This window comes from Musa acuminata, chromosome BXJ1-9 (assembly GCF_036884655.1).
Source record: "Musa acuminata AAA Group cultivar baxijiao chromosome BXJ1-9, Cavendish_Baxijiao_AAA, whole genome shotgun sequence".
NCBI classification, from domain to species: Eukaryota; Viridiplantae; Streptophyta; class Magnoliopsida; order Zingiberales; family Musaceae; genus Musa; species Musa acuminata.
The window spans coordinates 12,010,537-12,022,659 of NC_088335.1; the positions used below are offsets into that span (position 1 = coordinate 12,010,537).

The 12,123-nt window shown below is 34.9% G+C and overlaps 1 protein-coding gene across 3 annotated transcripts; it reads right to left on the minus strand.

Moving 5' to 3' along the window:
• Nucleotides 1-3,891: 3,891 nt before the first annotated feature.
• LOC135593256 (RNA-binding protein BRN1-like) lies at nt 3,892-11,485 on the minus strand. 3 transcript variants are annotated; one of them, XM_065083153.1, is made up of 10 exons: nt 11,178-11,485; nt 10,955-11,037; nt 9,083-9,134; nt 8,772-8,897; nt 8,553-8,635; nt 7,309-7,491; nt 4,766-4,856; nt 4,517-4,654; nt 4,226-4,369; nt 3,892-4,150 (listed from the first exon to the last, which is right to left on the minus strand). In XM_065083153.1, the coding sequence occupies exons 1-10, from the start codon at nt 11,347-11,349 to the stop codon at nt 4,008-4,010; spliced, it is 1,215 nt and encodes a 404-aa protein (XP_064939225.1). In that variant the 5' UTR covers nt 11,350-11,485; the 3' UTR covers nt 3,892-4,007. The 3 variants fall into 3 exon arrangements, with proteins under 3 accessions (XP_064939225.1, XP_064939224.1, XP_064939223.1); XM_065083152.1 differs by having other exon boundaries at nt 4,517-4,856; nt 8,553-8,632; nt 11,178-11,484; XM_065083151.1 differs by having other exon boundaries at nt 4,517-4,856; nt 11,178-11,484.
• Between the last annotated feature and the right edge of the window lie 638 nt (nt 11,486-12,123).

Sequence of the window (12,123 nt, forward strand, 5' to 3'; positions counted from 1 at the left end):
CATGTAGAAGTTACAAGCTTAAAACATAGAGGTTGAGCATTATGAATGAATGATGGTTGCTAGTGGAGGTGATATATGTCGAATTACAAAGTTCATCAATAAGCACCAATACAATATACCTAAAGGAAATTGAGATCATCTTTCTTAAACTAACATGTTTATAGCTAAAGAAATCAAAGAACAAGTTCTTGTAAATGAATATTATACATTGAAGATAATCATCACAAATATATAAAAAAGATTTGGAATGGTAGTTTCATATAGAAAAGTATATTTGTTTGGTTTATCTTTTGAAGAATTTAATAAATATGCATGATAGGGAGGCGACTAGAGTTTTTTTTGGACTACCACGATAGAGTTCTAAGTTTAAAGAATATATGCAAAAATTGATGAAAAACATATAAAAATTTGTTGTTGGATTTTAGAATTAGATAGAGAGAAGTGGGCTATTATATTTTTTTTAGGTTATGCAATGTTAACAAATGATTCTGAAAACATGAATTTACTATGATTGAGATGACATGAATTTACTATGTTGTTCACCCTCACTAAAATAATATTTTCCAAGTCTAAATTATCATAGACCGGGAAAGATGATTTATTTATGTTAATATTTTGATATATTTGGTATTTCATGCTCTCATGCAACAGCTGCTATTGGGTTTCTGAAGTCCAATCTATATGACTATTGTGATTATTACTTTTTGATAGAATATTTGCAAAAGATTACAATGATATCATCTTCTCAATAAGAAGGAATCAGTTTTACATTAAAACACCTAACGAAAAGATTATTTGATCATCGAAGAGCATTGAATCAAAACACAATGGTCAATAGTTAGGTTACAATCAATGATCATACAAATTTTCGTTCTCAAATGTAAAATAATGTGGTATCTTCAGTTTTCTTGTATAATTTTTGTTGTTTACATTGGATATAGGATGACATAGTTTTTTTTGTGTGTAAAGTATACCTATATAATTTTTCTACAAGTGTGTCACAAAATTATTAAATATAATATTAAAAATATTAATATTATAAAATAACAATTTTCTTACTGTATCATCCTGTGACAATATAAAACAATCTGTGACAATAATAATTTTCTTAAAAATTATAAAACAATTTGTGACAATATCATCATGTATGCATGAAATAGACAACCACATTGCTGTATTGCTGAATGATGATAAAAATAGAAAGCAATTTTTATATAGGATCTCTACCTCAACCTTCGAAAACTAACTTCTTTGTATCTATTTTTATTTTCACTTCACAAACGGTAGATATGACATAGGATCATCTGATTAACGGTGTGAGTGAGATTTTATGACTTCCATATGCAAAGTACCTTGCACTGCATCGGCCATCACAAAAATATAGTTCTTTACTTTGCCAACTTGATTCTTCCCGATATATTACCTAATCCATCTAGATATATTATCAACTATGATTACATATTCGTCCCTAATGATTATTTTATTGATTCCTAAGACAATATGCATTCAAACTATTCTGGTTCTAAAGTACAGAAAAATACTTGCATGAAAAAACAATGCATTAGATCAATGTTTACTTGATAATAACCACCAATAAGACATTTTCTTGATAAAAAAATATCATTGACATCGAATCCAAAGGAAGAAGAAATGAAGGATAAATCTTATCAGACTATGATTCACAAGCATGAATCTTAAATTAGGTTAAAAAAATATCAAATGATAAGAACTTTATAACTTTCTATAGTTGTTGAAAGTATATTCAGCAGAATATATGCAAGATTGAAGTAAAAAAATCACCAGAGTATAATAGAATATGAACATTTAAGTTTTATCACAATTGATCTATGACAAGCTTGCCATAAGGAAATTAGTTATTATATCGATTTACACTGTGTAATATCATAAAAAACTACCACATTTGGTCAGATACCTATCCTTAATTACACTAGAAAATATTAATCGATATGTACTAAGTATATGATGATATTCTATTCCTTGGTCCTAGATCATCAATTGAACAAACAGCCAAGCATAATCACACCTACCAAAGAACTCATAGTCATAATCATAAATTTTGAGGATTTGTTGCCCACTAAATGTATGTTGCAAAATTAAATTATCCTACATAACTATATTAATAGGCAAGAATAAATACACTGCACAAAGAACTTGAGTAAACATATTTGCCCAAAAGTGATTGATTGACCATTTTATAGCCAGACTATATATATCAACCTCAAGATCATCAAAGCCCACCAATATGGATCAGCTATAGGGGATAACTGAAGAATGATATATGTATTTAGCAGGCAAATCTTATGATATCTCTCAACCCTGTACCATTTTCTTAGTCAAGTGAGAAGTAGAAATATCTACCCTACACATTGCAACTTAAGCCTATGAAACCAAGTAGCAAACCTCTGTAATTCTACTGCAGCTAGAACGAGTCCAGAAGGAGAAATAACAACCTTTGCACCAGAACAGAGTGCAAGTCAAAGGTACAAAAGATTAGATCAGCTGATCACAAACATGATATTTATTTATATCTTAAGATACATACAAGTAGGCATGCTTGATTATAAGTTAAACAGTTAAGCAGTTAAACTCATCAAGGTTTGAGGTTATCTGATGCATCTTTTCTTTTTGCTAAGCAGACTATGTAATACTTACGTAAATTTACCTGTGTTTGAGAAATCCCAGTTGTCATCAAGATTCTTCCGTGCTTAAAAACAAAATATCAAGAACCATTTTTTTAATTTGATAACGAGTTTAACAAAAAAGGACTTGTACATAGATTTCTGTTTACTTGCCAATGTGACTAATTCAGAAATGGTCAGATCAGCTATTTGATTGGAGGGATGTCGTGATGGCTAACAAAGGATTCCTAAAATGTAGCACAGTAGCAGAACCATATACCTACTTCAAAGATACAAGCTCAACCCCAGAAGATACAGAATGGCAACGTGTTTTTAGCAGACAATAGTAAGAGAAGATAATTCAATAATTTAATGTAAAGTATGTTGTGCACCATTGTTTTAAGATGAGTTAGTTACTGGAAAAAAAATTTGCAAATTATTAAGCACTACAAACATGAACATTACCTGACTGTTCTTTAAAAATTCTGAGGAAACGAACAATCAGGAGTCGCATGAAGATCTCTGTTTAACTGCAGAACTTCATTAATGCCGAATAACTACCAAAAACAATGCATGTGAAAGCTTTCTGAAAGAAGAATTTTTCATCCATTCATCAAAGAAACATAAAAGTATGCACTATGAAATCACACAGCACTTTCTATGAACCACCAAAATGGCAATGCTAAAATCATGAAGATATATGATCAGAGAAAAAAAATTAGAAAAATGAAAAATTGGTTGCAAATACATAGTATCTTAATATTTGCTGCAAACTGATCTAGACCATGGAAGAAACAATATCATGAAGGAAGCACATTGTATACACTAAAACCTTACAAGTATGCAGATAAGGATGTTTCTTGCAGATAAACCATCATGGTGGTGGAAGATTATTCAGCAACTTTCCCAGAAAATGAGACATAAGAAGCATATAGACAACAAGAATCTTAAATATTAAACTGTGTAGTGAACAAAGAGGAAGGGAAATACTTGTATGGAAAATGTGCCCATCATAAAAAATATATTATAATAAGGTTTCTATATAATGAATCAAATTTGACCAGTATGCACCAGCTAGCTACTGTTCATTTCTGATAGAAACAAACTGAATGAATTCAATTGTTAACTGTCTATTGGAACTCCCATGGTACATAAATTACAAAAAGAATGAAGTAGAATACACCATTTCTACAGTTTCAAGAATGATTCTGGTAAAGAAGCTACCAGTTTTCACTTCTAAAACATGATAAAATGAGCAAATTAGAATAATCAATTATCTTGCATTCATCTTGTATTTGTATTACAGACAACAAAGGCCACAGCTTTGGTATATGCCAGAGATTACATGATGTAGGAAATGTTACTTCCTCATAAACGAATTTCACCATTTATGTGGTTTACTTTGTTTTCTTTCTTAAGTTGTACCTTCAACTTCTTACCACCTAATTGGAAGCCATTCATCACATTGATGGCAGCCTGGGCAGCTGCAGACGTGTCATAACTGACAAAACCTGCATGCAAAGGGGCCAATTAATTATATGGTAGATTTGGTTCAAGAAGTATAGAGTGATAGTAGATGGTTTTACCAAAGCATTTACTAACACCAGTTGCTTTGTCTATAAACACTTTAGCACTTAAAACCCTGCCAAATCCCTGAAAGGCATTTGAGAGCTCTTGATCGCCATATTCTTGTGGAATATGATATATAAATAAATTAGCTCCAGGAGGGCCTATATCAATAATGAACCAACAAACAAATGATTACTAGAGGTAGATTAAGATCGCTGCTATGAGGATTATCAAGCACCAACAACAACATATACACAGAAACATAGAGGAAATAGGAAAATCAAAACAAGATTAAGAAGCACATTAACCTTCTATCTGAGTTCCAGAATTTGTGGTAGGGCTTGAAGATTTTGCTGGGTTGGTTTTAATATTAACAGGATGGCCTGAACCATTAGAATCACCCAAATGCCCACTATCCGCCGGATATGCCAATGGATATTGAAGACCTGACAATATGGGATATGGTGAACCTATGAAGCCACCGGGTTGCGTTGTATTTAAATTTCTAGGTCCTGTGCCTGGAGAAACATCTGAACTGATCCCACGCACTGCATTACCTTGATTAACTGATGGGATCATATTATGAAATGCAGCTTGATTTCGCATTGAAGCTAGAGGATACTGCATAAGTCCATAAGTTCCAGGTGGCTGCATAAGAATCAAGAATAAAAATGTTCTGGTTAATCAAGGACATAGTAACGGTAACATTGATGGCTTTTATCAATTCAAAGTACTCTAAAAAAGAGAATCAGAACATAAGGCTGCCATATCAATTATTTATAAATTTAAAAACAATAACCATAAAGCAAAATACATATGGGACACACAGACTACCCATTCTGATAAACAGCAAAGAAAAGTCGAGGAACATTTTCACTCTGGAAACAAGTGCTGAAACAAGAGTGTTACAGTTACACAACTATAGCCATTTCAACTGTATTCATATGTCAGCATCGCTTGTCCTCGTGCCAAAATGCATAATGGCAATCTTGGAAAAAAAAATGACACAAGATTCATGTCCAGTCATATCTTACACCTAAAACATAAAATAGGACTAGCCAGTGATCAGCCTGCTCCTCTCATTGGACAAGGTTGATGTGGTTTCCTTAATTTTCTTTGTCAAAGAAGAGTAGTGAAATGGTGAACAGCCTGCTCCTCTTATTGGACAGGGTTGATATGGTTTCCTTCATTTTCTTTGTCAAAGAAGAGTAGCGAAATTTGAAAATGAAGGATGTCAAAAGATTCAGTTGTTTTACATATTAATCCCATGAACAATAACATCAACTAGGTGCAGGAGAAGTTACAGGAACATCTAAGGAAATTTAGATTTCAATGATATGATATGATATGAAGTGCAATTTGACACTATCAACTTGCAGTTCATTCACAATCAATTTACCTTTTGGCCACCATATTCAATGTACTTGAGTTTGTAAAGCACGATGGCATGCAAGCCTAGAGCACCTTTAGCAATTATAAAACTGCTTTTCTTGATTCTGTTGTTATAATCTTCATTTATACCCTTAGCATCCTCCAGTGAGAATCTACCAGGGAAGAAGGAAGCTTCAGAATTCCCTGAGGTGATCTAGGAATTATAGTATTAAATATAGGAAAGTTTCTATTATACTTCATAAGATTATTCAAATAAATATCAGATGTCTACCTTTTTTATAAGTAGACATCATTGGGGTGCCTCTTCCATATTTATACACAATGATCCATACATTTGGATAGCATTAAAATTCTTAGTGTCTGCAAAGAAAATGCTGCCTTAAACCTTGGGGCAATCTTTTTATTTCTCTTAGCCACATCTTATAGAAATTATTACATCTATAAAAACATAAAGGATTGTAGTTATTCAGATAACTGGTCAAATCACAAACCATGCCATTAATTAGTTTTTTAGATAAATCGGCCTGTTACTCTGCTTGTCATTCTTGTTATTTGGAGCATATCCTAAAATTAAGATAATTAAGATAACTTGGAAGACAGGATGTGCCAATTCAATTGAAAGGTTCAAGTTGTGGAGCCTATCTTTCCTTTTAAATTAAGGTATGTGCCATTATGTCTTGGCCAATGAAAAATAATGGATATGTATGACATAATGTGGACCGTTTAAATTGTGATTGAACTCTTGATATTCATCAATTATTCCTGTGTGTGCCTAGCTTGTCATATAGAGTGGTTAAGTAGACAAATTCTAACATTGAGTAACTTCGATCTAAACTCTAAAGAGCTGCCTCAGACTATAGTCCAGTATTGGGTGTTGACAGCTTCTGTCTGCTGGGTTCTATACCCGATTCATTTATATTTCTAATAATTGCATGCAGCCGATCCGCTATATCCAGATTCAATTCAAACAAGAAACTTCTATTGTTCTATCCCAAATTCAATGAGTTTCGTAGTGCTAAAATGAGTTAAGTGAGTTTCCAGTCTGCCTCTATTCTAACTTAAAGTCAGGAGAACAAACAAGAGCTTCTGGAATGATACTCCAAGGAGCATAAACAAGCTACAGCGGCACCATACCACATAAAGCCCATTTGTGCTCCTTCTTCAGTGATCCAAGACCAGAGAGAGGAGACACAGTAGATTAATCTAAGAAAGATTATTGCTCCACCTCCTACGGGCCTTCAGATCCGAAAACAACACGATTTGATCATGCCTTCATCAGCTACGCGCACCAACTTACTCAAATAGGGTTTCACATTCATTTGAAGCAACCATTTGCCGACTATCTTTTTAAGTAATTTTGTATCCAGTTCTTTACCTTGCTTTTTCTTCCTTTGCATAGTTTGTTCTTTACACTTATTCTTATTGCTTTTGCTTTGATCTTTTGGACTTCCTTCCCCCTATTACAAGTTCAACAGTTTACTTGAGTATATGAAAAGTTTTAATTGTAAAAACCCATAAACTCCTGAATATTAGTTATTCCAAGGTTTATGCTGTTCAGAAGAATAAACGCATAGGTTATAAAAAAATCATTATGCAGAAATTATCATAATCATAACAAGAAAAATTTAAGAAGACAAACAAAGTTTTTCAGGCTCTACTAATGGGAAGATTATAATCAAGCATAAAAAAATTAGAAAAAGGGCATCACCTGATACCCATATCCATTATATGGAGACATATACCCCATTGGTAATGCTCCAAATATTGATGGCTGCTGCATTGAACTGGGATTAGAAACATTAGATGCCTGAGATTGAGCTTTTTGTGCCCTTCGAGCTTGCCTTTCCTTTTCTGTGTCAGCCCACTTAACAACCAGAGGCACACTTGAACCCTGCATTGTGATGAGACTCATAACTATGCAAGAAGAATAGGAAAATAGAACCCCCATTCCAATGTATATTCAATCTGCAAGACTAGGGCACGAAACTCATAGCAACATATATGTCCCTCTAAGAGAATAACATTTTCTCATAACTTTTCATATCACAAAGAAAATAACATTTTCTACAAGTTTCTTCCTCTATAAAAATTAGGCTTCAGTATAATTAGTAGAGATAATTATTCGACTGTTAATCTACAAAAAGAACATATAATATTCTGAAAACAAGTGCAGAATCCGGTTTACATAGTGTCAAAATGTCTGCTAATAACAATTTCAGAAAATGATGTCCACTTCAACTTTTCTTGCATTTGCTATATAGCCACAGCAGTTAAATTTTAATAAGTAAATCAAATTGAGATATATTACCAGTACCTAAGCTTTGAAATTTTTCTCTATAACCTTGGCTTTTACAGTTGTGTCATATTTTTATTAGCATATTTGTTAAGATGTAAGGCCTCTAAAATAGCTTCCCGAATTCATTAGACAGTACATTTGTTACATCATACAGGGGATGAATACAATCAAATCAGGATTCACAAGGTTATCAAACTTAAAATAGAACAACATTGCATGTTAATCCCATATCAACAACTTTTTTTTTCAAAAAGTACCTGAAACAATAGGGTATCATGTTATCCTGACAATCTCTTATGATTCACATGCATCAGTTCATTTAGAAAAAGCTCAACATTCTCAGTGACTCAATATATTACATGGAAGCTTACTAGAAGCCTTAACCAGGATAAATGCACCCCATGTTCCCACTAGTGCTTCTTCCTATCATTTCCCTGCTCAAACTGGTTTAGATAGTCCTCCTCTGGACATATTAAAACAAAGTCAAATAATTCTTTCCATCTTAGCCTCAGTTGATCATACATTCAAACATAACATAGTTCAATTGATTACTCAGTCCTCCTTGGTGCCATTGATTTTGTTAACGTAAGTACAATTAAAAGGATTGGTAGGTAACAAAGATATTCAAGAAGCACAGAAGTTCAACAAACACAAACCTCCATCCTATGTTTCCCATTTAAGGCTTCAAGGGCTGCCAAAGCCTGTTCTTTTGTTTCATATTTCAAAAATGCACAGCCTGCTACATTTAAGGGAAAAGAAAAACAACATTTAATACTAATATTGAGACCAATAAGTCTTAAGTAAAATTCACTTTATGGAGAAAGCAAGAAGGCAATATAATATACTAATTTAAGCATTATAAGGTCATAATGTACCTTTACTTATTTGTTGAGAACCTCTCAAGATCAGTAAGTCCCTAATAGTACCATATTTTGAAAATAACACTGCAACTTCAGTATCAGATATGTTCTTTGGAAGCATTCCAATGAAAAGCTTGTGCTCTGGATGAGAAGAGCAATTACTTCAAACCATAAATCATAAAAAGAGTTACAACATCCTAGTACACAATTTAGGCAAAATTTCAATTTAACATCTAAAATGGAAAAGTATAAATGATAAAAAAGGAAGATGGAAAGAGAATTAAATAATTGACATCACTAGAAGATGATATTTTTGGTGTTTTTACCTAGCCTTTCCGGCTCACCATCAGCATACTTCACTTGCATTGGACTAGAAGCCTGAGATGCAAAAGCAAAGCATGTTTCAATCAGGATTGCGGAAAACCTATAGCAATAATAGGCCCCCAAATTTTGTTATGAACTGAAGCAAGAAGTAGTAAGCAATCATAGAGGAATTGCACATTGTCAATACTTCATCATACAATTTAGAAAATAGTAGGCAAAATCTTGTCTGAAACCAAGAACAATAGTGCAGTGAAAATGTATCTACAAACCAAGAACAAGACAACCTCTATTTAAACAACCTACATCTCAGATTTCAGTATCTTGACATACCGAAAGTACAAAGTAACCCACAGTGCTGTATGAATAGGTCAAAGCTATTAAGACACATGTAAATCGTCTGCTTCTGGATATAATGGCACAGTAGTGGTTCTACCAATGTCCATTCATATGCTATTATATGAAAACCTAAAGTCTAGAACCAAATGTGCTAGTATATCTGGACATGGTCCATATCATCTCATTACAGGCATTTGCAACACAGGGAACTTTCAAAGCACATTTTTCGCTTGAGAATTTTGAAGCACCTATAAACTATTATCACATTGATTCAGATAGTATACTTGGTAGCAGTATGCATTTGCAATAGGATAGTAGATCAATATTATCCTGTGTGCAGGAAGATGTTACTTTATAGAACCTAATAGATTATGTTGGTTGAGTGAATAATTATTTATATGTTCATTTAAAAATAATAATAAATACACCAATCTAACAGATGCTCCAATGGTTAATCACCAAAGAAAGAAACTGCTATTTTCTAAATAAGGTGTACAAAAAAACTTAAAGAGACACATAGAGTAATGTGTTATTTAAAAGGAAAATTATTGCTTTCAGTCTGAGGTTCAAAACGGTAACCTGATGCTCTTCAACATACAAATCCTCTCAGTTTCAACATAAGCTTGTAACTCCCTTTTCCAATAATAAAGCTAAGCTACATTCCCAGATGAGACACCTGGCTCTGATGATTTTTGCTACCTAATTGGATGACTGTCCTGTCTCTGTCTACCAATCTTTCAAAGGTGATGCTTTAGTTCATGGTAAAACAAGAGACTAAAAAATTAATCATTCTCATGACAGAAGCACAGCCACATTGAAAAAGGAACAATAGAGAGCTTCCGAAAGAAGTCATCAGAACATATAATTAAACAGTGAGCCCATAAATGATACAGTTTTCAAGAGATTTGTAAATATTAGTCATATAATTTAAACCTGTAGCATCACAAACTTAAAATCAATTGTTGTCAGTAGCTTCTTAATCGTATATGCAAGTTTCCCAGTTAGTGTTTCCATTAAAATAGCTGTCAAAGCACATTTCATGAATCCCAATTTATTGGTCAAGTGAAGAAAGGGGTCCATTAGATTTATACATAAATTCGTCATTCATGCCAACGGCAAAGAGTCCTACCATGTACTCAAGAACTCAAATCAAAACTTTCAAAACGGTGTTCTTTGGAGCATGGCCAAATCACTATGCTATGCATGTGAATGCACAATCCATTCCTCTCTGGTGGTATAACTTAAACTACTCCAAGAATCCAACTCCAGAAAAGTAGCCAGTGATTCCCTGTTAAAAATCCTACCGGCAGATCATGACACAATTTGGACATCCACGACATGATATGAGAATGAGATATCGAAAAGGAAGAAGGAAAAAAGCCCAGAATGCATACAAACACAACAGAGGGATGAAATTCTACGAAGTCAGCAATCCCCTCCTCAATAGGTAAAGAAAGAAGAAATGCAGATCCACGACACATTTATGCTGTATTAAGGACAGAAACAAAAGGGGAAAGAAATCAGATGGAATGCCGTACACCGGGGAGCGTCCGCTTGTTATGGCACGCCGCGACCGCCTTGTCGGCCTCCTGCCGCGACGAGCAGAACAGGAAACAGCAACCTGCGGACGAAATCAAACACAATTGACCAAACAAATCCGAAACTACGACGAAAACTTCCAGGTTGACACCATTAGCAACCCACAGAAATCCACAACGAAGGATAGTGAGAATAACAAAGAATGGATCTCAGAGGAAGGACCTCGGGACGCCTTGGTGACTTTGTCCTTGATGATGCTGACTTCGTCGACGAGAGCCACCTCCTTGAACAGGTCCATGAGCTCCTCCTCCGTCATGTGCTTAGGTACCTGTCCCACAAACAGCTTCACGCTCTCTTCTCCCCTCTCCCCTCCTCTCTTCTCTCCTTCCGCCATTCCTACTCCTGGAGATCCCTCTTTCTCTACTTCCGCGATCCACAGTATTTGGTCGCTCCTCCTCGTCCTCTTCCTCTTCTTCTTCTTCTTCTTCTTCTTCTTCTTCCCCTTCCCCCTGTTCTTGATGGTGGCGATCTAATAATGGTAATTATTATTCTATTGAGGTCAGAGAGATACAAACACACAACCTCTTTAATCCCTTTCTTTTTATTTTTCTTATTATTATTAACAATTTTGGCGCAAATAAATAGCAGGTTCAAATTTTAGAATTTATATTTTAAACTAGAATTGCTTTTTATTTTCTTTTTTATGTAACCTATAAAAAGAGTGGGTTAGAAATTAACCGGACTCGAAGTCTATCGCACTGCCACGTGGCACGTGATCAGCGGCAGTCGGAAGGCGGTCTCGTGTCCGGGAACCGTTCAGCCGATTGGAACCGTTGTCTTGCTCAACGGGGACACCCCGTCGGCCGCGGCGGGATTCACGTGGTCCGTCCGTTCTCGATCGTACGGGCCCAGATGGTCTCTGCCGAAGACGGCGAACGTAGTTGCAGCGTCGTAATTGTAGGAGAAAACGTCGGTCAAAGTGCTAAGGTTGCCAGTCTGGCGCTGTGAGCTGGCTTCGGTCCACACGTGAGAGTGGAGCCCGTCGAGTCCACTCACTCTCCAGTGCGGTCACCTCCGGGTTCCCGCTCTTGTTGTCATGGCTGGAGATGGGAATTGAAATAGCAGGAGAAGATACTGACAGCAACGGGTGACGCAACAGATCTGCGTC